The sequence below is a fragment of the Saimiri boliviensis genome, chromosome 14, assembly GCF_048565385.1.
Source record: "Saimiri boliviensis isolate mSaiBol1 chromosome 14, mSaiBol1.pri, whole genome shotgun sequence".
Lineage (NCBI taxonomy): Eukaryota > Metazoa > Chordata > Mammalia > Primates > Cebidae > Saimiri > Saimiri boliviensis.
The window spans coordinates 22,718,537-22,742,865 of record NC_133462.1 but is presented as its reverse complement, the minus strand read 5'-3'; the positions used below and the strand labels follow the sequence as shown (position 1 = coordinate 22,742,865).

The following is a 24,329-nucleotide window of genomic DNA, read 5'->3' as shown; positions in this document are numbered from 1 at the left end:
AGCCTGGGCAACAGGGCAAGACTGTCTCAAAAAAATAAACCCATAAACCCACCCCAGTCCTAGGGCGCTTAGTGAGCACCTTGCTCCTTCCTTCATTACAAGTGGAAGATACAACCAGGCACAGTGGTTCACTCCTGTAATCCCAGCACTCTGGAAGGCCTGGGGGCGGGGCAGATGACCTGAGGTCAGAAGTTCAAGTCCAGCCTGGCCAACATGGTGAAACCCATCTCTGATTAAAAAAAAAAAAAAATTAGCCAGGTGTGGTGGCACACACCTGTAGTCCCAGCTATTCAGGAGGCTGAGGCAGGAAAATCATTTGAACCTCGAAGGTGGAGGTTGCAGTGAGCTGAGATTGGACCACTGTACTCCTGGGAGACAGAGCAAGATGCTGTGTCAAAAAAAAAAAAAAAAAAAAAAAAGGTGGAAGAAACAGTCCTTTCAGGGGGCCAAAGGCAAGCCCGGGGAACCAGTCCGTGGGAATCTAAGAAAGGCTATCTCCACCGTCCACTCATCTCACTGTCAGATGCACCTGACAGTTTGGACAGATGCCTTCATCAAGCCACGACATACTCTCCAGGTGCCAGCCCAGGGCCGGGAGCCCCATCTCATCCAGACACCTGCCTATGCCCCCTCCCACAGCCCAGGGGTCCCAGCCATCCACAGCTTCTGCAGAGCTTCACAGACACCTCTGGGGTCTGCCCTCGCCTCTCCTACTTCCTCCTCTCCCCAAAACCAAGCTGCCCTCCTTGCACACTGCCTAGTGAGCCTGCATTCTGAGCCTACGCTCTGTGCCCTGAACATGGTCTCTGGTCTTGGCAGCGTCTCACCACACTCCCGGAATGCGGACACCTGAAAGGCAGGGACCACGCTTGCTAGGTGCCTGTGTGCTGAACTGCCCCATTACCTGTCAAAAAACTCTAATGTCACCATTACCAAATATGCACTAAACATCCCACCCGCTGCACAAAATCAGAGTCCACGTGACCCAAGACTGAACTGGAGACAAGAAATACAGATGGGTGGCTGTTTTAACCTGAGAAGCAGCTTTTTATAATAAAAAGCACTTCTAAAGCTGGGCACTCCTAAAGTTGGGCTTGGTGGCACATGCCTATAATCCAAGCACTTTGGGAGGCCAAGGCAGGAGGATCACTCGAGGCCCGGAGTTCAAGATCAGGCTGGGCAATACAGCGAGACCCCATCTCTACAAAAATTTTTTTACAATTAGCCAGGCATGGCAGCGCACACCTGCGGTCCCAGCTATTCAAGAGGCTGAGACAAGAAGATCGCCTGGGTCCAGGAGTTCAAGGCTGCAGTGAGCCATGATCACATCACTGCACTCCAGCCTGAGGGACAGAAAAAGACCCTGTCTTTAAAAAATAAAAATAAGACAAAATGCACTCACCATTTCTAAATCTCCATCAGCAACTGCTCTTAGAAGTTTTTCTACCTTAATAAAAGGAACAAGAATGTTAGAAAAATTATTTCAATAATAAAATAATAATATAAATAACATAAACCAGGCATCCCCAAACTACGGCCCGCGAGGGCCCCCTGAGGCCATTTATCCGGCCCCCCGCCGCACTTCAGGAAGGGGCACCTCTTTCACTGGTGGTCAGTGAGAGGAGCACAGTATGTGGCGGCCCTCCAACGGTCTGAGGGACAGTGAACTGGCCTGGCCCCCTGTGTAAATAGCTTGGGGACGCCTGACATAAACATTCAGAAAACCTACTGGCTTCCATTTTTCTCTTGACTTGTGGAGTTTTGACGTCTGATTTAGTATCCTTCAAACGTGTCCCTAAAACTGCTCAGACGCCATCCTACGAAGTTGCTGGTGTGCACAGAACCCACTGTCATTTAGGGAATATAAACTGTGACTTTACTGAAGTGGAAAGGTGAGTCCACGGTACCTTGGAGCACAAGTGCTTCCCAAGATGCACCCCTACGACTTAGAAAAATAGACGTAGCTAAGTGCAGTGGCTCGGCCTGTAATCCCAACACTTTGGGAGGCTATGTGCAGGAGTTTGAGGTTGCCAGGAGCTATGAGCGTACTCATATCCCACCGCACTCCAGCCTGGGTGACACAGTGAGACCCTGTCTCAAAAAAAAAAAAAAAAAAGAAAAGAAAAAGCGATACTGAACTCAGCTCTCACTACCTGCCAGCTGGGGCACCATGAGGGTGGACACCCCTCCCAGGAACCACTCAGGTCTCCATTAGACTCTGGATCATGTCTCTCGGCTTTCTACGCTGTTTTGCCTGGAGCTAAGCTTACTGGGCGCCCCCAAGAGCAGGTCATGCCTTGTGGGTGCTGGGATACTACAGTGGGGTCAGTGAGGGTTCAGTACCTATGGGGGGGCATCAAAAGTGGTATATGTGTTCAACAGTCCACCCCTCAGCTAAAGAATGAGGTGGACACTGAACAAGCTCTAAGGTAGGTTAAATGGAAAAAACAAAACAAAAAAAACAGGCCATCAGTGAGCTTTTGCAAAATGCGAGGTGTACATGCATGCAAATGTCTACATAAACTTTGCAAGAAGTCAGGAACAACGACGTCGGGCTCTCGGCAGAGGTGCTTATGGGGTGGGGACGGAAGGCAGAGAATGCTATGCAGATACTTTCGACAATGATCTGAAATCAGAACAGGCATGGTGGCTCACACCTGTAATCCCAGCAATTTGGGAGGCCGAGGTGGGCAGGTAACTTGAGGACAGGTGTTCTAAAACAGCCTAGCCAACATGGTGAAACCATTCTCTACTAAAAATACAAAAAAAATCAGCTGGATATGATGGCAGGTGCCTGTAATCCCAGATACTTGGGAGGCTGAAGCAGGAGAATTGCTTGAACCCAGGAGGTGGAGGTTGCAGTGAGCCAAGATCACACCATTGCACTCCAGCCTGGGCGACAAAGCAAGACTCCATCTCAAAAAAGTAAAAATAAAAGAATAAAAATAAAAATAGCCCAGGCACAGTGGCTCACACCTGTAATCTCAGCATTTTGGGAGGTCAAGGCGGGCAGATCACCTGAGGTCAGGAGTTCGAGACCCACCTGACCAACATAGTAAAACCCCATCTCTTCTAAAAATACAAAAAAAAAGTTAGCTAGGTGTGGTAGTATATGCCTGTAATCCCAGCTACCTGGGAGGCCGAGGCAGGAGAATTGCCTGAACCTGGGAGTCAGTGGTTGCAGTGAGCCGAGATCACGCCATTACACTCCAGCCTGGGCAACTGAGCGAGACTCCATCTCAAAAAAATAAAAATAAAATGATCTGAAATCAGTGGACCTCTATATGAGCCGACTGGTATTTTTCTTAGCCTATCCCCGCTCTAATGTGCAAACACACTCTACCACACCAACCGCTGCTCAGGGGGCGGCCAACGGAAGGGCACGCCAGAGCGCACAGCACCGTGAGATGCTGCCGGGCCTAGCTCAAGGGCACCAACCTCAGCCACCGCAGACCAGCAGCAGCCCCGGAACGGGCAATGAGGCTGAGAGGGTGGCCCTCGTCAGGCCACGGCTCTTCTGCTGGCCACCACTGCTTGGGGCCGCCAAGGCCTCCCCCACCACCCTATCTTACCTCTCTGTAGTCCTTCTTGGGCTCCTCCTGCCTTGAGCTGGATGACATGGAGGAGAAGCTGGAAACGGAGGACTCCTGGCTGATGGAGTCCACGGAGCACTGCGGAGACTGCACAGGGGCCTGCGGCCAGGGAGGGAAAGAAGACAGGGCACACGGATACGTAAGGACCAGAGAAGGCACCCTTGGTCTCCAAGGCAACCAACCGGTCAGGCCGGCTGACTCACCTCGGATGACTTCTGCTTCCTCTTGAAGGACAGATGATGGGCTTCCATTACAGACAGAATCTAGGAGAAAAAGGAGAGTTCATTAACAAAGTATATATGAAAGAAACCATCCTCAACGATGTCCAGAACTGGCCAAGTCAGATTCTAGGCATTGCAGGTGACGTAATGGGAAGAGGGATTTCTATCACACCCTGCTCCCTCCCCGGTTCCTGCCCCTGCGGAGCCTTGTTTCTGTTCGCTCCATCTGGCAATAAATCAACAGCACTCGGTAGCCATAACAAACTCTGCCGGCAGCAGCTCCTGGAACAACCCTGAGAAAGATGCCCACTCAAACAGAAAATAACATAAATCAGTAAAACCCATTAATGATGAGGCCCCACATGCAGCAGAAAGGGTGCAAGCCACACCCTGAGCTCAGGCACTAATGCACAATTTGTCTGGGAGGCCAAGACCACAGCTACGGACATTGATCTTTCAAAGTCATCTTGCCCCTCAGAGATGGGAAGAGCTACCTTTGAGTTTAATGCACACTTGAGGGGTGTCTCCTTCAGTCTGTTCTGGATCTCGGTGGGCGCTCCGTTCTGCAGCAGTGTCTCTATGATGCCTTGGTAGCCCCAGCGAGCAGCAATGTGTAGAGGGGTGTCTCCTTTCTCGTTGCCAATGTCAAGTCTGCACGACTCTGTGTCGTAGTAGACCAGAGCCTTCACACACTGCAGAGAGACGGGAAACAGCATCTCTCACGGACGCACCAAGCCTTGACAAGGTCTGTGCTCTCCTCGGCCTCCGTCCGTGGCTTCGTTCAAGCAAGGCTCCACTCACCAAGCAAATGTGCAGATAGAACTCAGGGCTGTCACAGGATCTGATCAGGACACCTCCTTTTTTTTCTTTTTTTGAGACAGGGTCTCTGTTATCCAGGCTGCAGTGCAGTGGTGCAGTAACAGCTCACTGCAACCTTGAATTCCTGGGCTTACACAATCCTCCCACCTCAGCCTCCCGAGCAGCTGGGACTACAAGCATGTACCACCATGCCTGGATGTTATTAATTTTTTTTTGTAGAGATAGGGTCTCGTTCTGTTGCCAGGCATGCCTCAAACTCCTGGGCTCAAGCAATCCTCCTACCTCAGCCTCCCATAGTATTGGAATTATAGACGTGAACCATCACGCAACCTCTGCCTCCTGAGTTCAAGCGATTCTCCCACCTCAGCCTCCTGAGTAGCTGGGATTACAGGTGTGTGCCACCACACGCAGCTAATTTTTGTATTTTTTTAGTACAGACGGGGTTTCACCATGTTGGTGAGGCTGGTCTTGAACCCCTGACCTCAGGCGATCCACTCGCCTGGGTTTCCCAAAGTGCTGGATTATAGGTGTGAGCCACAGTGTCCGGCAAACAGAGACTGTTTGAAGCTCACCCCTGCTCTCCTCTGGACTCTGCCACGTGCCTGTTCTTTTGTTGATGGATTTTTGCGTCCTTCTGCTGTGACAAACCACAGCTGTGAATACAACTGTATGCTGAGTTCTGAGAGTCCTCCCAGCCAATCACTGAGCCCTGGGGTGGTCTTGGAGGCCACTGACATGACACACGATAGATCACTGCAGCTATTAAAGAATGTCCTACATGGCCAGGCACAGTGACTCACACCCATAATTCCAGCACTTTGGGAGACTGAGGCAGGCAGATCACCTGAGATCAGGAATTTGAGATCAGCCTGGTGAACGCAGTAAAACTCCATCTCTACTAAAAATACAAGAATTAGCTGGGTGTGGTGGTGTGTGCCTGTAATCCCAGCTACTTGGGAGGCTGAGGCAGAAGAATCGCTTGAAGCCAGGAGGCAGAGGTTGCAGTGAGCCAAGATCGCGCCCCACTGCACTCCAGCCTGGCAACAAAACAAGACCTTGTCTCAAAAAAAAAAATTTTTTTTTTTCTAATTTAAAAAAATTAAAAATAAAGACCAGGTGCAGTGGCTCACTCCTATAATCCCAGCACTTTGGGGAGGCTGAGGTGGGCAGATCACTTGAGGCCAGGAGTTCCAGACCAGCCTGGCCAACATGGTGAAACCCTGACTTTACTAAAAATATAAAAATTAGCTGGGCTTGGTGGCGCACGCCTATAATCCCAACTACTCAGAGGCTGAGGTGGGAGAATCACTTGAACCCAGGAGGCAGAGGTTGCAGTGAGACAAGATCGTTGTCACTGCACTCCAGCCTGGGTGACATAGTGAGGACCTGTCTCAAACACATAAATAATAAAAACAGAAAATGTAAAAATTGAATATGTGCACATAAGTAAGGTATGTGCACATAATATGTGCACATTCAAGTAAGAACCAGATGGTGGCAAGGATAAATGAGAACGATCTTACCTCAGGATAAGATAATGAGCGACTAGTTTTAATATTCTGTTACTTCAATACAGCATCTGTGATACATTCAACTTTTTTTTTTTTTTTCTTGAGACGGAGTTTCGCTCTTGTTACCCAGGCTGGAGTGCAATGGCACGATCTCGGCTCACCGCAACCTCCACCTCCTGGGTTCAGGCAATTCTCCTGCCTCAGCCTCCCGAGTGGCTGGGATTACAGGCATGCGCCACCATGCCCAGCCAATTTTTTGTATTTTTAGTAGAGACGGGGTTTCACCATGTTGACCAGGATGGTCTCGATCTCTTGACCTTGTGATCCACCCGCCTCTGCCTCCCAAAGTGCTGGGATTACAGGCTTGAGCCACCGCGCCCGGCCTTTTTTTTTTTTTTTTTTTTTTGAGATGGAGTCACGCTCTGTCACCCAGGCTGGAGTGCAGTGGCGCAATCTCGGCTCACTGCAACCTCCGCCTCTGGATTCAAGCGATTCTCGTGCCTCAGCCTCCCGAGTAGCTGGGATTACAGGCGCCCACCACCACACCCAGCTAATTTTTGTATTTTTAGTTGAGACGGGGTTTCACCATGTTGGCCAGGATGGTCTTGAACTCCTGCCCTTAGGTGATCTGCCTGCCTCAGCCTCCCAAAGTGCTGGGATTACAGGCATGCACCACCACACCCGGCCTAACATTCTTTTAAATTAAAAAAACTCACCCAATGTTCCCATAATTATTGACACAAAATACGTTAGCCTAACGAGACATCTCAACTCCTCTACGAGTGGGAAAGAGTGAGCACAGCCCCCGGGAACAGCAAGACCACTCACGTCCTCGTGACCATAGGTGCAGGCCAGGTGGAGTGGCGTGTTCCCGTTGTTGTCCTGCACTTCTGTGCTGGCCTTGTAGTGCAGCAGCAGCAGCTGCAGAGACAAAGGAAGGCAATGAGCAGGGCCCAGCTCCCTCCCCGGGAGGCCCGGCCTCCAGTCTTAGCAGGGGGAGGTCGTTTGTTCCTATCTTCAATCTTACTTATGCTACTATTCAAATTATACCAACACCCATCCTTCCTGACAGAGTTTAGAGACTGAAGAAAAAAGTCTAAAGTCCTACCCTTTCTTCCCCAAGATGATTAGGAAGTTTTTTTTGTTTGTTTGGTTTTTTTTTGAGACGGAGTTTTGCTCGTTACCCAGGCTGGAGTGCAATGGCACGATCTCGGCTCACCGCAACCTCCGTTTCCTGGGTTCAGGCAATTCTCCTGCCTCAGCCTCCTGAGTAGCTGGGATTACAGGCACGCGCCACCATGCCCAGCTAATTTTTTGTATTTTTAGTAGAGACGGGGTTTCACCATGTTAACCAGGATGGTCTCGATCTCTTGACCTTGTGATCCACCCGCCTCGGCCTCCTAAAGTGCTAGGATTACAGGCTTGAGCCACCGTGCCAGGCAGGTAGTTTTTTTTTAGAGAGAGGGTCACGTTCTGTCACCCAGGCTGATGTGCAGTGGCACGATCACTGCTCACTACAGCCTCGACCTGCTAGGATCTAACAAACCTCCCGCCTCAGCCTCTCAAGTTGCTGGGACTATAGGTGCGCACCACCATGTCCAGATAATTTTAAATGTTTTTTTTCTTTGTAGAGGCCGGGTCTCCCTAGGTTGCCCAGGCTGGTCTCGAACTCCTGGGCTCAACTCATCTTCCTGCTTTGACTTCCCAAAGCGCTGGGATAACAGGCGTTGAGCCACCATGTCTGGCCAGGAAGTTTCAAATCTAAACCTGACAATCTTGTCCAGGAGACCCAGAAAGGTGGGACCAGTCCCTGGATTCCCTCACTACTGCCGCAGCAGAGCTGGTGTGGGACGCGGGAGGCACGGCGCCACGAGATGGGGGCGCAGTGCAGCCAGCACCACTGTACCATCGCCACGCAGAACCAGGCCCAAGCGAGCAAAGCAACGGCCCGCCGCAGAGGCACCACTGCTCACCGTCACGCTCTGGTAGCCCTTCTGACAGGCCAGGTGGAGCGGAGTGGCCCCGTGGTAGTCTGTGGCATTCACCACAGCACCCTTGGAAACCAGGAGGTCGATGAGAGATGCCTGCCCTGCAGAGGAGAAGGACGTCACAATGGAGAAGGCAGGTACAGAGGCCTTCCACACCTTAATTATAAAACCATCCACTACTGCACCCTCCTCGTCCTGGGCATGAAACACACAATAGATAACTTTTTCTGCTAGAGACGAACTACGGCTAATACCAAGTAAGGCTCTGCAGACTCCGGACACGTTGGGTGGCCCTTGGAGGGAACCCAGCCAAAGTCCACCTCTCAGCAATAGGAAATAATCGAAAAGAGCCTCAGACAGCCACAGATTCCATGACTCATTGGTTGTAAGATGGAGTATTACGCAGCAATTAAAAATACTGCCAAGGAACTATATTCTTGCATTGTGCTAAGAGAAAAACTGTACACAACAGAACATTATGAGCCCTAGGTCACTACACACTTTAGGTATCCACACAGCCACACAGCCACACAGCATGCAGAAACCCCAGACACTCATCAGTCACAGTGATCTCTGGGAGACAGGGAAAGCCGGGGACTCTGGAGGACCTTACGCTTTCTATGTTGAATGTGCACTTTATTTTATTTATTTTTATTTTATTTTAGACAGAGTCTCGCTCAGCCACCCAGGCTGGAGTGCAGTGGTGCAATCTCAGCTCACTGTAACCTCTGCCTCCTGGGTTCAAGCAATTCTCCTGCCTCAGCCACCCAAGTAGCTGGGATTACAGGCAGGCGCCACCATGCCCAGCCAATTTTTCTATTTCTAGTAGAGACAGGGTTTCTCCACGTTGGTCAGGTTGGTCTCGAACTCTCGACCTCAGTCACCTCAGGTGATCCACCCGCCTCGGCCTCCCAAAGTGCTGAGATTATAAGCGTGAGCCACCGTGCCCGGGCAATAAAATAATTTCTTACAGGCAAGGCCACAAGAACTGCAAGCGGACGATTCTGAGACCGTTCTCATAGCTCAGATTCGAGCCTTTCCCCTCTGCGCCCCCAGCCCAGGGCAGCGTTAGCGAGTGTCTCCACGCTGTGGCAACCACGCAGGGGAGCTCGCCCAGCGCAGGAGGCAGCACGCTGGCCATCGAGGCCTCTGCAACATTTGCTCCTCTTCTTCTTCCGGCCCTTGGAGGGTGGACCCACGATGTGGTCCCAACTGCCAACCCCCTGCCCGTCAGCCAGGCCTCTCTGCTGGGTCACCCTGGGCACCACCTCTTTGCTGTGATGGCCCTTAGGGGCCAGCCCAGGACCGCATACCATAGAGAGCAGCCACGTGGAGAGGGGTGTGCCCCCTGTCATCTCTGGAGAATGGAGTGACAACTGAGGGATCGTTCAACCTCCTAAAATACAGAAAGACACAGAAACCACCACGTGGGAATGGTGCCGCAGCGCCTCTCCCTGCCCAGGTACATACACAGGTGCCATGGACAGAAGGCGGCTCACAGGATCCCTCCCAAGATGTGGGTCTCCCGCACTGTCCCAGGGCTCCCCCAGCATGAGAACAGAGGTACCTGGCCCTGGAGTCTCACCCCACCACCAACCCTTTAGGCCTCAACAACCAGCAAAAGAGCCTGACAAAGATAACAGGAAACCGAAAATGTTACGGGAAAAACTGACATTCCTCCCATCCTAAAACCCCCTTTCTGAGGCTGGGGCAGGCCCTATAACCAGCCTACCCTGGCAATCAGCCCGCTGGTGGGCAAGTGTTTCGACAACCTCTAACCCATCTGATTCTCCAAAGAGGCAGATGTTATCAACTCCACTCTACGGCACAGGCGGCTGGGGTCAGGGAGCACAGCTCTCATCTGCAGTTGCACGGTGCACAGTGGAGAAGTTCCCAGGGTGCCTCCTGTCTCCTGCTTCCTGGCACATAGAGCCCCCACCAGCATGTTCTTACCCAGAGACGAGTTTCTCGCAGTCGTCACAGAAGCACAGAGGGTGGCACATCTTTTGGACGGCATCTTTATCGTGGTCTTCTTGGCTCAGAAGTCTCTCCACTTCTTTCTGGTTACCTGATGCAATATGCTAAAAAGTGACATCCAAGATGCTAACCACGTGCAGGAGTTACTCGATTATTAGGGGTGGATTTTTTGAGTCCTTTTTTTTTTTTTTTTTTTTTTGCTTGAGACAGTCTAGCTCTGTTGCCCAGGCTGGAATGCAGTGGCGCAATCTCAGCTCACTGCAACTTCCACCTCCCCTCCTGCGTTCAAGCGATCCTCCTGCCTCAGCCTCCCGGGTAGCTGGGACTACAGGCGCCCACCACCATGCCCAGCTAATTTTTGTATTTTTAGTAGAGACAGGTTTTCACCATGTTGGCCAGACTGGTCTCAAACTCCTGACCACAAGTAATCCACCCACCTCGGCCTCCCAACATGCTGGGATTACAGGTGTGAGCCACCGTGCCTGGCCGAGAGTCCTTTTAGAAACGTTCATCTGTGTGTCGGCTGATGAAATGATTTGTTCTCTTGCATGTCCTTCATAATCGGGGGGGAGATGGAACCACTGCATAATGGTGGCATGCTGACTCCACTACACTCTATTTCTGGAAATGGTAAAAGTCTTCCATAATCAAAAAAACAACATGCCTGGTGAGGTGGCTCACACCTGTAATCCCAACACTTTGAGAGGCAAAGGTAGGCCGATTATTTGAGGTCAGGAGCTCAAGACTAGCCTGGCCAACATGGTCAAACCCCATCTCTACTAAAAATACAAAAATTAGCTGAGTGTGGTAACGGATGCCTGTAACCCCAGCTACTTGGGAGGCTGAGGCAGGAGAATCACTTGAGCCCAGGAGGTGAAGGTTATAGTCAGCCGAGCCAAGATCATGCCACTGACACCACTGCACTCTAGCCTGGGCGACAGAGTGAGACTCTGTCTCAGAAAAAAAAAAAAAAAAAAAAAAAGGTGACAAAATTCATTCAGCAATAGGAAAGGCAGGCAGACAACACATCTCTGAACATTAGTGTGGATTTCGCCCCCTCACTAGAAAAAGCCTCAGTCCTGTTCCTCTTCTATTCCTTTTTTGCCTTTTCAGTGAATTATTACATGGTGATAAATAACAGAATTCATTGATCCATTCTTTTTTAGAAGTAAGGTCTTAATATGTTGCCCAGCTGGAAGGCAGGGGCATGATCAGAGCTCACTGCAGCCTTGACCTCCGAGGCTCCAGTGATCCTCCCACCTCAGCCTCCCATATAAGCTGGGACTACAGGTGTACACCACCACACCCAGCTTCATCTTGTATTTCTTTTTGAAATTTATTATTATTCTTACCCTTGCAATGGACTAGGGATTCTTTCATTCTAATAGAGTTTCAGCTTGCCAAGGAAAGAGAACAGCTGCAATGAGCAGGAGACCCCATCAACATGCAAACCTGCCTTCCTGGATGTGCTCTTTCCTGGGACCCACTCTGGCTCCAGGTCGCCTGGCCGCCAGGTCCCCAGGGGGCTCTGCCCTCGCCCAGCCCTCAATGGCCTGCCCTGTGGGCACCTGAGTGGCCTGCCAGTGTCTGAGCAGGGAGCTTCCCCCACGTGCCAGGTGACCAGACCACCAGGAAGTCAGGCACAGCGTTCCCAACCCAGTGCACACACCCACAAACATCTGACAGGGGCTCCTCCAGCCCCGGGGGGGGAGGGGGGCATCAGCTCTGCCAGGGCTGCCAGCAGAGGCACCGCTGAGCTGGCATGGAAGAACAAGTCGGATTTCAAGAAACTGAGAAATCGAAGGGCCCAGCACCCACACTTGTGCCACCCAGTACAGCAAAGCACAGCACATGGGGGAGATGGGGAAACGTGCTGGGTGTCACCCTGCCACCCAGCTGGAGTGCAATAGCACAGTCACAGCTCACTGCAGCCTCCAACTCCTGGCCTCAAGTGATCCTTCCACCTCAGCCTCCTCAGCAGCTAGGACTCCAGGTGCCCGTCACTACACCTGGCTAATTTTTGTATTTTTTTTAATAGAGACAGTAGTCATTATGTTACCCAGGCTGGTCTCAGGCTTTTGGCCTCAAGTGATCCTCCCACTTCAGCCTCCCAAAGTGCTGTGATTACAAATCTAAGCCACCCCACCCGGCCTTGATCCCAAATGAAAAACCTCAGCATTCCCACCGCCCACTTGGAGCACAGAATGGAACTTCAGGGTTTATGCAGACCACTACCTGGATGGATGTTTTTTTCTTTTTTTGAGATGGAGTCTTTCTGTCACCCATTCTGGAGTGCAATAGCATGATCTTGGCTCACTGCAATCTCCACCTTCTGGGTTCAAGTGATTCTCCTGCTTCAGCCTCCCAAAGAGTGAGAATACAGACATGTGCCACCACATCCAGCTCATTTTGTGTTTTTAGTAGAGACGGGGTTTCATCATGTTGGCCAGGCTGGTCTTGAACTCCTAACCTCAGGTGATCTGCCCGCTTCCCAAAGTGCTGAGACTACAGGCATGAGCCACCACACCCAGCCAACCCTGATGGACTTTATAGAGATGCCAAGAGATGCAGTGTTCCTCACCTACCTTTACCCACAGAGACATCTTGGTGTCTTACCTTAAACAGGCAGTCGGTGGGAGATGAAGTCATCTGAGACAGTAAACTCATTCTCTGCTTAAGGAACAGCCTGTCACCAAATCCCTCAGACTCCTGCAAGAAAAAACCAAACATACATTGGTGCAGATCCTTCAAAACACAGTGCCCCAGCAACAGCCCTGGCTATCTCTTCCAGGGCAACACTGGCCGCGCCTCTCGCATCTCACACAGGACCTGTCGCTGAGACAAAGGACAGGCTAACATCAGGCTGGGAGAAGGGCTTCCAGGAAAGTGGAGACTCCGACAGTTGCTCCCCGGAGGGGACGGGGATAGGGGCGGCACCCTGGCTGCGTGTACGTGTGGAATGTGCCGTCTCCAGCATGGAATGCAGCATGCACACATCATCGTCCTCCAGATGGAAACCCACATTGCCCTGGTCTCCCTCCCTCTTTAAGTCTCTGACCTAAATGCCTGCACAGCCCAATTCCCTGCTGTCTTATCTGGGGTCTTTGGGCAGGAAAGCCATTTCACAAGCTAGTCCCTATTTCCCAGTGTCAACCAGCAGGAAGAGAGAGGGGTCTTGCTTTTTGGACATGCTTATTAAATGATATGGCCACATGGCCGGGCACGGTGGCTCACACCTATAATCCCAGCACTTTGGGAGGCTGAGGCAAACGAATCACCTGAGGTCAGGAGTTCGATACAAGCCTGGCCAACATGGTGAAACCCTGTCTCTACTAAAAATACAAAAAATTAGCCAGGCGTGGTAGTGCATGCCTGTAGTCCCAGTTACTTGGGAGACTGAGGCAGAAGAATCACTTGAACCCAGGAGGCAGAGGTTGCAGTGAGCTGAGATCACGCCACTGCACTCTAGCCTGGGCAACAGAGTGAGACTCCATCCCAATAATAAACAGTTCAAGTGTGGTGGCTCATACCTGTAACCCCAGCACTTTGGGAGGCTGAGGCGGGCAGATCACCTGAGGCTGGGAATTTGAGACCAACCTGGCCAACAAGTCAAAACCCTATCTATCTCTACAAAAACGCATGGTGGTGCATGCCTGTAGTTCCAGCTGCTCTGGAGGCTGAGGCATGAGAATTGCTTGAACCCAGGAGGCAGAGGTTGCAGAGAGCCAAGATTATGCCAAAGCACTCCCATCCTGGGTGACAGAGCAAGGCTCGGTCTCAAAAACAAATCAATAAAATGGCCATGAGGCCAAATCCAGAAGACATGGGGGGTGGGAATTCATGACACAGACAGAGATTAACTACTCCTACCTCTCTTTGGGTGTTTCAGGATCCACCCCAATTAATAAGTTTAGATCTTCATATTGCTGGTAATGTCCGCCTAGACACAAAAATCTCGGGCTGGGTGCAGTGGCTCACTCCTATAATCCCAGCAGTTTGGGAGCCTAAGGCGGGAGGATCACTTGAGCCCAGGAGTTTGACACCAGCTGGGCAACACAGCAAGATCCTACCTCTGCAAAAAAATTAAAAATTAGCCTAGTGTGGTCGTGCGTGCCTGTTGTCCCAGCTACATGGGAAGCTGAGGTGGGAGGATCACCTGAGGGAAGCTGCAGTGAACCACGATAATGCCACTGTACTACAGCCTGGGTGACAGAGCAACACCCTGTCTCCAAAAAAAAAAAGGCAAGGGCCAGGTTTGGTGGTTCATGCCTGTAATCCTAGCACTTTGGGAGGTTGGGGTGGGTAGATCACTTGAGGTCAGGAGTTTGATACCAGTCTGGCCAACATGGTGAAACCCCTCTCTACTAAAAATACAAAAATTAGCCGGGCGTGGTGGCAGGTGCCTGTAATCCCAGCTATTCAGGAGGCTGAGGCAGGAGAATCGCTTGAGCCCAGGAGATGGATGTTGCAGTGGGCCAAGATCCTGCCACTGCGCTCCAGCCTGGTCAACAGAGCAAGATTACATCACACACGCACAAAAAGGCAAAACTCTAGACACTGTTCGTATTACTTTATGAAATCATTTCTAACAAGATAGTTCAATGCACCCTTGAGCAACTGCAACCAAATTGTCTAATAACAAATTCACTGCCTGAAAAAGGGTCTTGGTGGGAAGTAACGGGAATTTTTTCCAGCCAGCGGCTGCCAGAAGTCCGCCAAACCCTGACAGATTTGTGGAATAAAGCTGTCTCTTTACAGCCCTCTAAGTTTTGACTTGGAGGTCCACCTAAAGGTAGAGCTGACATCACCTCTAGGGACAGTCCATTCCTGGGGTCCTCGGCCAAGCAGGATCCTCCCAGCAGTCCCCCAGGAGGGTTAACTTAGCAAAGGAACACCAGCACCCAAGAGTTAGAGATGCTTTTGCCCCCAGCTGCTGTGTGCTATATAAAGCTCTAACAATCCGCTTTCCATCGCAACTCACGGCTGAGCAGCTTAGGGTCAGAGAAACATCACACATCGTTATCCAGGTAAATCCAGCACTATTTCCTCAACTCTGGGTAACGATCTAGACAGCAGTGATGAAGAGAGGTAGGTCTCCCAAGACTGAATCTTCATGGAAGAATGAGCTCTAAGAGAGGGAGCATCAACAAAAATTTACTAGAGAAAGGGGTTAACCCTATTTATGAGAAACCCAGTAACATAAGGAATACCAGAAGCATGCGAAGCTGCAGCCGAGAATGGTAAAGGTTCTTTGCTAGCTTTTTCAATTTCTTTTTTCTTTTCTGAGATAGGGTCTTGCTGTCTCCCAAGCTGGACTGCAGTGGTGCAATCACAGCTCACTGTAGCCTTGAACTACAGGGCCCGAGTGATCCTTTCACTTTAGCTTCTGAAGTAGCTGGGACTAAAGGTGTGCGCCACCATGCATGACTAATTTTTTGTAGAGATGGGGTCTCGCTCCATTGCCCAGGCTGGTCTTGAACTCCTTGCCTCAGGTGATCCTTGTGCCTCAGCCTCCCAAAGTGCTGGGATTGCAGGTGTGAGTGACCAGGCCCAACCCAGATTTTTTCAAAGATCTCTCTTTTTTTCCATTCACAAAGGTAACATTAGAGTCAGCCCAGTAATTTGTTTTCAGAAAGCTGAAGTCTTCATTTACGTACACGCTTAAAGAATGTTGACCGGGTGTGGTGGCTGAGGCCTGTAATCCCAGCACTTTGAGAAACTGAGGTGGGAGAATCACTTGAGCCCAGGAGTTCAAGCCCAGCCTGGGCAAAATAGTGAGACCTCATCTCTACAAAAAAATTTAAGAATTAAAAAATTAGCTGAGTGTGGTGGCATGCACCTGTAGTCCCAGCTACCCAGGAGGCTGAGATGCGAGGATCACTTTGAGTGCAGGAGTTGGAGGCTGCAGTGAGCTAGGATCAAACGACTACACTCCACCCTGGGTGACAGAGCGAGATCCTGTCTCTAAGAAAAAAAAAAAAAATGTTTACAGTCATCTCAAGTATAATTATATCTTGCAGAGAAAATTTCTGTGAAAATACATTATATAAAATCAATAGTAAAATCTAACTTGATGTACTCACATTGAGTCCTTAATACTTTTCAGAAACCTCTTCTGCTGTGAAGAGATACACTTGGACTATTTCCCTAAGAAACACCATCAATACATAGCAATGACTCTCCACATTCCTAAATTGAACGTCATTACTTAAACCAGTGAGTGGCTAAGACAGAGGCCATAATACAGACAGAATCACAACGTTCGTGTCGCAAATGACAAGGAAGCCATGACACCTGCTCCATCAATGACAGCCCACTGTAAACACCAGCATCTCTCAATACCTGCAGGGCGGGCTTCGCAGCCAGACATAAAGACGATGCACACCTGTCCTAAGGTTTCACCAGAATCAACCACACTCCAACTGGGAGGGCAGGACCAGGGTCTGACACCCCGATAACAAGAGGGGTGCCTTGGGCTGTGACCTTCCCTTGACTGTCCAAACACAACACTATCCCCTAGGGGCATCCTTACACCCCAGATGCAGAGACAAACAGCTGTGCCCAAGACATCTGTTTGAGCCCACAGAGGGACTGGACTCGGGCCAGGCACAGTGGCTGGCGCCTGTAATCCCAGCACTTGCGGAGACTGAGGCAGGTGGATCACTTGAGGTCAGGGGTTTGAGACCAGCCTGGCCAACATGGCAAAATCCCATATCTACAAAAATACAAAAATTAGGGCCAGGCATGGTGGTTCACACCTGTAATCCCAGCGCTTTGGGAGTCCAAGGTGGGCGGATCACCTGAGGTCAGGACTTAGAGACCAGCCTGACCAACATGGAGAAACCCCATCTCTACTAAAAATACAAAATTAGCCAGGTGTGGTGGCACATGCCTGTAATCCCAGCTACTTGGGAGGCTGAGGCAGGAGAATCACTTGAACCTGGTAGGCGGAGGTTGCAATGGGCCAAGATTGCACCACTGCACCCTAGCCTGGAAAATAAGAGCAAAATTCCATCCCCAAACAAAAACAAAACAAAGAAATTAGCAGGGCATAGTGGTGTGTGCCTGTAGTCCCAGCTATTTGGGAAGCTGAGGCAGGAGAATCGCTTGAACCTGGGAGATGGAGATTGCAGTGAGCCGAGATCTCACCACTGCACTCCAGCCTGGGTGACAGAGCGAGACTCATTCTCGAAAACAAAAAAAAAAGGACTGGCACCAGCATGAGAGAGGCAACCTCTCATATACTACTCCCAATCTGCCTGCAATATTTTCTGAAATAAAAGGAGGTGTGAGAAGCGTGAGAAGCCGACGGATACTGTCGGGTCAGCCACCTCCTTACAGCCTGGCAAAGGCCTCCACGTGATGACCTTCCTGTCTCAGTGCCACAGAAAGTAAAAAAGCAGAAGAGAGTCACACCACGGGAGCAGCAAGGGGATGGGAGCACCTTCGAGAGGTGACCAGAGACACCCTGGGCCCAGCAAGGAGCAGCAGACTGGTTCCTCTGCAGGGTGGGAAAGCCGGCAAGGAAGTGAACTCAGAGCAATCAGGCGAAAGAAGCGGAGGGCCGGGCCGAGGGCAGGGCAGACAGCACTGCAGACACAGCGAGAGCAGCACAGCTCTCAGAGCCTCACAGAAAACAAGTCAGACTCACAACTCTTACTCCCCAGCCATGGAAATGAACAGAAATTCTGATGCTGCACACGCATAGGCAGAGACACAAGAGCACACACATATGTTCTTTTTTTTGAGGCGGTAGAGATGGAGTCTTACTACGTTGCCCACACTGGTCTCCAATTCCTGGCCTTGGGTGATCCACCTGCCTCAGCCTCCCAGAGTACTGGGATAAAAGGCAAGAGCCACTACACGGGGCCCACATACATATCCTAGAATGTTGCTGATTCCCCCCTAATGTGGAAACAAGGCAGAAGAAAACAACTTTTTGAAAGAGCCACAGCCAGCCACATATGAGATGCAATGGAGGACCCCCAATTTCACTGGCAACCGAGTGGGGGACAAATCAGACTTCAAAGAGCAGAGATTAATTCTTCATCAAGTACCTAAACACCGATACTGTCACCAAGTGCAGAATGATCACAATCTAAAATTTTGGTCAAAAAGGTAACTGTGTTCATTCCTTACCACCGCCACATCACGCAGCGGCAGAGGCTCAGGTGTGTTCAAGGTTCAGCTGCACCTGTGACACATCGCCGTGGCCGAAAAAAGCCTTGCACGGCTGCACCCGTGACCCACCGCTATGGCTGAGGAAGGCCTTGCACTGCTGCACCCTTAACTCACCGCCGTGGCCGGGGAAAGCCTTGCACTGCCGCACCCGTGACCCACCACCATGGCCAAGGAAGGCCTTGCACTGCCGTACCCGTGACCCACCACCATGGCCGAGGAAAGCCTTGCACTGCTGTACCTGTGACCCACCACCATGGCCGAGGAAGGCCTTGCACTGCTGTACCTGTGACCCACCACCATGGCCGAGGAAGGCCTTGCACTGCTGTACCTGTGACCCACCGCCATGGCCGAGGAAGGCCTTGCACTGCCGCACCTGTGACCCACCGCCGTGGCCAGGGAAGGCCTTGCACTGCCGTACCCGTGACCCACCACCATGGCCGAGGAAGGCCTTGCACTGCCGCACCTGTGACCCACCGCCGTGGCCAAGGAAGGCCTTGCACTGATGTACCCGTGACCCACCACCACGGCCAAGGAAGGCCTTGCACTGCTGTACCTGTGACCCACCGCCATGGCCGAGGAAGGCCTTGCACTGCTGTACCTGTGACCCACCACCATGGCCGAGGAAGGCCTTGCACTGCTGTACCTGTGACCCACCACTGTGGCCGGAGAAGGCCTTGCATTCCTGTACCTGTGACCCACCGCTGTGACCTGGGAAAATCTTGCCCTGCTGTACCTGTGACCCACCACTGTGGCCGGAGAAGGCCTTGAATTCCTGTACCTGTGACCCACCGCTGTGACCTGGGAAAATCTTGCACTGCTGTAACTGTGACCCACCGCCATGGCCGAGGAAGGCCTTGCACTGCTGCACCTGTGACCCACCGCCATGGCCGAGGAAGACATTGCTGTGGTGGTGTAATGGACTTTAACACTGCTTTACAAGGGGTGCTGAAGGCCACCCTTGTCCACAGTGGCCTAGCACGGGGAATTTGCAAAGCTGCCAAAGCCTCAGACGAGCGCCGAGCCCATCCTGGTGTGCTTGCAGCCAACTGTAATGAGCCTGCGTGTGCCACGCCGGGTGATGAACACCAGATCAAACTAATTAAGGTTGATGACAACAAGAAACCAGGGGAATGGGTAAGGGCTCCGTAAAACCAACAGGGTAGACCCTCCGAACGGGCCAACGGCAGTGGTGTAGCAGTTACAGACTATGGCAAAGAATCTTGGGCCAAGGACGTCACCGAGCAGTGCTTCACGTGCAAGAAATGAACGAATAAAATGCTGGCTGACACTCCTCAAAAAAAAAAAAAAAAAAACAGATACAATTATGTATGCACAGAAAAAAGGCAAATGTTGTCTTCACTACCATTCTATATACTGTAAATATTATTTGTAAGCAAAATTGGTCTTCTAATAAGGAAAAATAAAGCTATTCCTCTGGGGGAAAAAACAGTACTATATATACATATATATTTATTTATTTTTTATTTTTATTCTTTTTTTTTTTGAGACAGTCTCGCCGTTCACTCAGAGTACAGTGGCATGATCTCGGCTCACTGTAACCTCTGCCTCCCGAATTAAAGCAATTCTCCTCAGCCTCCTGAGTAGCTGGGATTACAGGCACCTGCCATCACGCCCAGCTAATTCTAGTTTTAATAGACAGGGTTTCACCATGTTGGCCAGGCTGGTCCTGAACTCCTGACCTCAAGTGATTCGCCCACTGTGGCCTCCCAAAGTGCTGGGATTACAGGCTTGAGCCACGGCGCCTGGCCCAGTACACAATATAATTTCAATTCTGTAAAATATACGTGAGTAGGAAAAAGACTAAAAATGCATGAATGTGTTGATAATGAATGAATGCGGTGGAACTGCCCGCACCTGAGGGTGCCTGGACAGGCTGATGCTGTCTCCCAGGTGCTTTAGCTCATCATTATCTTGGGAGATTCTACGTCAAGGTCTGACAAAGATGAATGTTCATTCCTTGGCACTCTCACCTTGTAACATAGAGATCTTTTCATTTTACTGATTTCAACGTTGTGTGTGATTTCTGTACGATGACTTTTTTTTTTTTTTTGAGACGGAGTTTCGCTCTTGTTACCCAGGCTGGAGTGCAATGGCGCGATCTCGGCTCACCACAACCTCCACCTCCTGGGTTCAAGCAATTCTCCTGCCTCAGCCTCCTGAGTAGCTGGGATTACAGGCACACGCCACCATGCCCAGCTAATTTTTTGTATTTTTAGTAGAGACGGGGTTTCACCATGTTGACCAGGATGGTCTCGATCTCTTGACCTCGTGATCCACCCGCCTCGGCCTCCCAAAGTGCTGGAATTACAGGCTTGAGCCACCGCGCCGGGCCGTACGATGACGTTTTACTCGTTGGTATGTAGCGAATTAAGCCGGCAGGCCAATTGTGGTTCAAGATTCTCCAGATCCATGTGGAAATGTCATCACCCCCCAGCCAATGCTCACCAACAACCAAAGAAACAATGCCAAGGCCAGTGAGTCCTCGAACTACACGGTCTCACTGACGGCAGTGGCGGCGCATCGGGAGCGGCTGCTGCGAAGACATAAGCTGCAGCGAGGAGGCGCAGCCACGGCTGCACGCCCTGCGGGGCCAACAGGAGCCAGGAACAGCTAGAGCCCCGATCCCTACTGAATCGGCAGGGTGGAAGCCCTGCACTCCCAGGCACAGCTGCAGCCTTGCATGGAACAGGACCCCAGACGAGCACCTTGGAGCTGCCCACCCCACCTCAGCCAGCACATCTGGTTGTGTGCAGTGGCCAGACCCCGCGCTTGCTCACACACCCCTCGCCACTCCACACCTGGCTCGCCCTTGGCAGGCGTGGGATCCAGGCTGGTAGCACAAGCCAAGCGCAGCCTGCCAGCCCAAGAGGGTGGAATGAGCCCAACAGGCCTGAACAAAATTCAGGCAAAGGAGCCACCAGCCACAGAGCTTTCCAGTTCAAAAAGTGACAGCCCAGGGATCCTGTGACATCACGTCTTGCCTATCAAGGTCAAGAAATCCAAATTCCCTCCTTCTGGCTTCCCTTTGCACCCATATGCCTTTGGAGAGGACAGGGACTAATGAAGGATATTAACAATGTAAATCCCAATGATAACCCACCAGCTTTTACCACCAACTGGGGGCTGAGTGGTTTTCAAGACTCGCAGACCTCTAACAGCTGAGGCTCCATTCCTGGGAGGCAATTTAAGACTCCCTCTGCCCACAGACAAACCCCAGCACCCTATCAAGGGAACCGTGATTTCCACACAGGAAAGCCAGAGCAGGGGTGACATCTTACAGGGGGTTTAGCAGAGAGGCTTCCCTGTCGAATATACTCAATGGCAGCTTCGAATGAGGTCAGGCAGTATCCCAATTCATCCTTTGCCGAGCTGCTAAACCTGAAGTTTTTGATGTAACTCAAATTTGCCATCCTAGTGAAAGGAAGAAAAAAGTTATGTTGTTGTCTACCAAAGTCCCACTTCTGCAAAAACAGAATTATTGGCTTGAGTGACTGATCAAATACCTAAAGTCAGTTGGTTCGCTCAGGGAACTATCAGTCCCCTGGGTCTCTGCAGAGCACGTGTGATGGGAACAGAGACCCCTAGGTCTTTGCAGAGCACATGTGATGGGAACACTAACTAGTTCCTGGAGTAGTCTTTAGCAAGATGATTACTGTAAACTGAGCTGTGGGTTCTGGAGGACAGATGATGGGTTTTTTTCTGCCCAATCACTGCCTAGACACTCATTCCAGAACAAGAAACGTAAGCTCTCTGGGCCTTGGTTTCCCCATCTGTAAGCGGATGGATAAAGCGAGGGGAGTCTCCGCATCTGGCTCCTAACAGGTATCCCATCGAAGGTGGATTTTTCCTAGAGTCACACTAGAACTACCATAGTCCAGCACTGCCGTTTTTAAAAGAGTATCTTAACAGAAAATGTTACCAATTAGGGATCTCCGTTTTCACAAGCAAGTATAACAGGACTGAGAGCAGGTCATCAGCACACATGGTTTCCAGGTTCACTGCAGATGGGAAACACATGTTCAATGCCAGAGTGAGATTCAAACGGACCGACAGGCGAACCAACTCCCTACCACTGCGCAATTCGCGAAACCACGTTATCAGGGAAATCACACATCCAGGGGGAAACCCCATCGCACAAGCTGCTTTACAGCGTCCTGATCACATGTCAGGTTCGGGGTGGGGGTAAAGAATGCCCAGAATTTTCAGAACACGTGCAAAACAAGGTATGAATAACTCAGGCCAGATACAGTGATATGGGCCTGCAATCCCAGTGTTTTGGGAGGCCGAGACAGGAGGACTGCTTGAGGCCAGGAGTCTGAGACCAGCCTGGGCAATATAGCTAACACCCCCCCTACAAAAAACATGAAAAGTAGCCAGGTATGGTGGTGCATGCCTGTAGTCCCAGGTACTCGGGAGGCTGAGGCAACAGGATCACTTGAGCCCAGGAGTTCAAGGCTGTAGTGACCTACAATTGTACCCAGCCTGGGTGACGAGTAAGACCCTGTCTCTTAGGAAAAACAAAAAGATGGTAACTCCCAGCAGATCATGCCTTGCCACCCCCTTGGACAATGAAAAAGCCCAGGGAGGTGGCAGCAGTGACACAAAGTGAAGATGTGCCAGGAGCCATGACCAAAAGCCTCTTTCTTCCTGAAGTCACTAAGGTCTTCCTAAGGTCACTTCTGTTTTATACACATGGAGTCCACTGCCCACGTGGAGTTTCACTTACTTTTTCATTGTAAAATTTTGGTTTTTTTGGTTGTTGTTTCTATTCTTTTTTTTTTTTTTCCATTGTAAAATTTTAAGTAATTCATTCATGTTTAAAAATTCAAACAAAGGCCGGGCGCGGTGGCTCACGCCTGTAATCCCAGCACTTTGGGAGGCCAAGGCGGGTAGATCATGAGGTCAAAAGATCGAGACCATCCTGGTCAACATGGTGAAACCCCATCTCTACTAAAAATACAAAAAAAAAATTAGCTGGGCATGGTGGCACATGCCTGTAATCCCAGCTACTCAGGAGGCTGAGGCAGGAGAATTGCCTGAGCCCAGGAGGCGGAGGTTGCAGTGAGCCGAGATTACGCCATTGCACTCCAGCCTGGGTAACAAGAGTGAAACTTGGTCTCAAAAAAAAAAAAAAAATTCAAACAATACAAAAGAGCAAACTGTGAACGTCCCTCCCACCGTTGCCAACCAGTCTCCTTTCCCAGAAGCTCCTGCTGTTGCTCCCTGCACAACTGTCCAGGGCAGCAATGAGCCTGCCATCACGTCATGGCCATACAGCTGTCCCCTTCTTTGTGTGATGCTGCTGGCTGGATGTCTACCATATGCATTCCTGTTTATTTCACTCGATACACTCCACATCATCCTTTATCTACACACATAGCTATGTCTCTTCCTTATTGACTTTTTCTTGTTTTAATCTTTTTTTTTTTGAGAAGAGGTCTCACTCAGTCACCCAGACTGGAGTTCAGTGGTGTGATCATAGCTCACTGCAGCCTCTAACTCCTGGCCTCAAATGGTCCTCCCACCTTGGCCTCCCAAAACACAGAAGTTACAGAGGTGAGCCCCCACGCCGAGCCCAATAAAATCCCTTAAGATAGCATCACTCCTTTGCTTTTTCATCTGGAAGTAGCATCTACCCTGGCCTTGGGCAAGCCCCCTTCCCCAAGCACAAACCTCTCTGGCTTGGAGACTGTGTAATGAGCTGCACCACCTTTCGCAAGCAGACCAGCTTCTGCTGTGGGGAGGTGCATTTGTTCAGCTGAGCCAGCTCTCTCTTGGCACGAGGTATGTTGAAGCTGTAAAATAATTTGGACAGTGACAACTTCGGAGAACAGTAAGAGAACCTTCTCACCTGGATATAAGAACACATCTCAGGGTCTACACTTCTCACAACAAACCAGAAGGAATGAAAAACAAAAATAGATTCTGAGACATCATCTGACTCAAGTCAGTGGCAAAACAGAACAGGCTTCAATCCCATTCAGGCTGCCGGGTGATAGAGCTGTACCAGAAAGTTTA

The 24,329-nt window shown here is 50.7% G+C and overlaps 1 protein-coding gene across 5 annotated transcripts in view; it reads right to left on the bottom strand.

The window, feature by feature from the left end:
* ANKRD27 (ankyrin repeat domain 27) overlaps positions 1-24,329 on the bottom strand; it is a 75,416-nt gene that overhangs the window by 18,395 nt on the left and 32,692 nt on the right. For 4 of the 5 annotated variants that reach the window (XM_039466420.2, XM_039466422.2, XM_039466421.2 and 1 more), the window contains exons 10-21: positions 23,985-24,106; positions 22,231-22,309; positions 21,590-21,722; positions 12,726-12,818; positions 10,086-10,213; positions 9,446-9,528; positions 8,118-8,233; positions 6,973-7,065; positions 4,309-4,506; positions 3,797-3,856; positions 3,573-3,692; positions 1,403-1,447 (exon numbers count right to left, since the gene is read on the bottom strand). In XM_039466420.2, coding sequence (XP_039322354.1) covers positions 1,403-1,447; positions 3,573-3,692; positions 3,797-3,856; positions 4,309-4,506; positions 6,973-7,065; positions 8,118-8,233; positions 9,446-9,528; positions 10,086-10,213; positions 12,726-12,818; positions 21,590-21,722; positions 22,231-22,309; positions 23,985-24,106 — 1,270 coding nt within the window. The remainder of the gene's footprint in view (positions 1-1,402; positions 1,448-3,572; positions 3,693-3,796; positions 3,857-4,308; positions 4,507-6,972; positions 7,066-8,117; positions 8,234-9,445; positions 9,529-10,085; positions 10,214-12,725; positions 12,819-21,589; positions 21,723-22,230; positions 22,310-23,984; positions 24,107-24,329) is intronic. The other variant, XM_074386599.1, reaches the window with a different exon arrangement.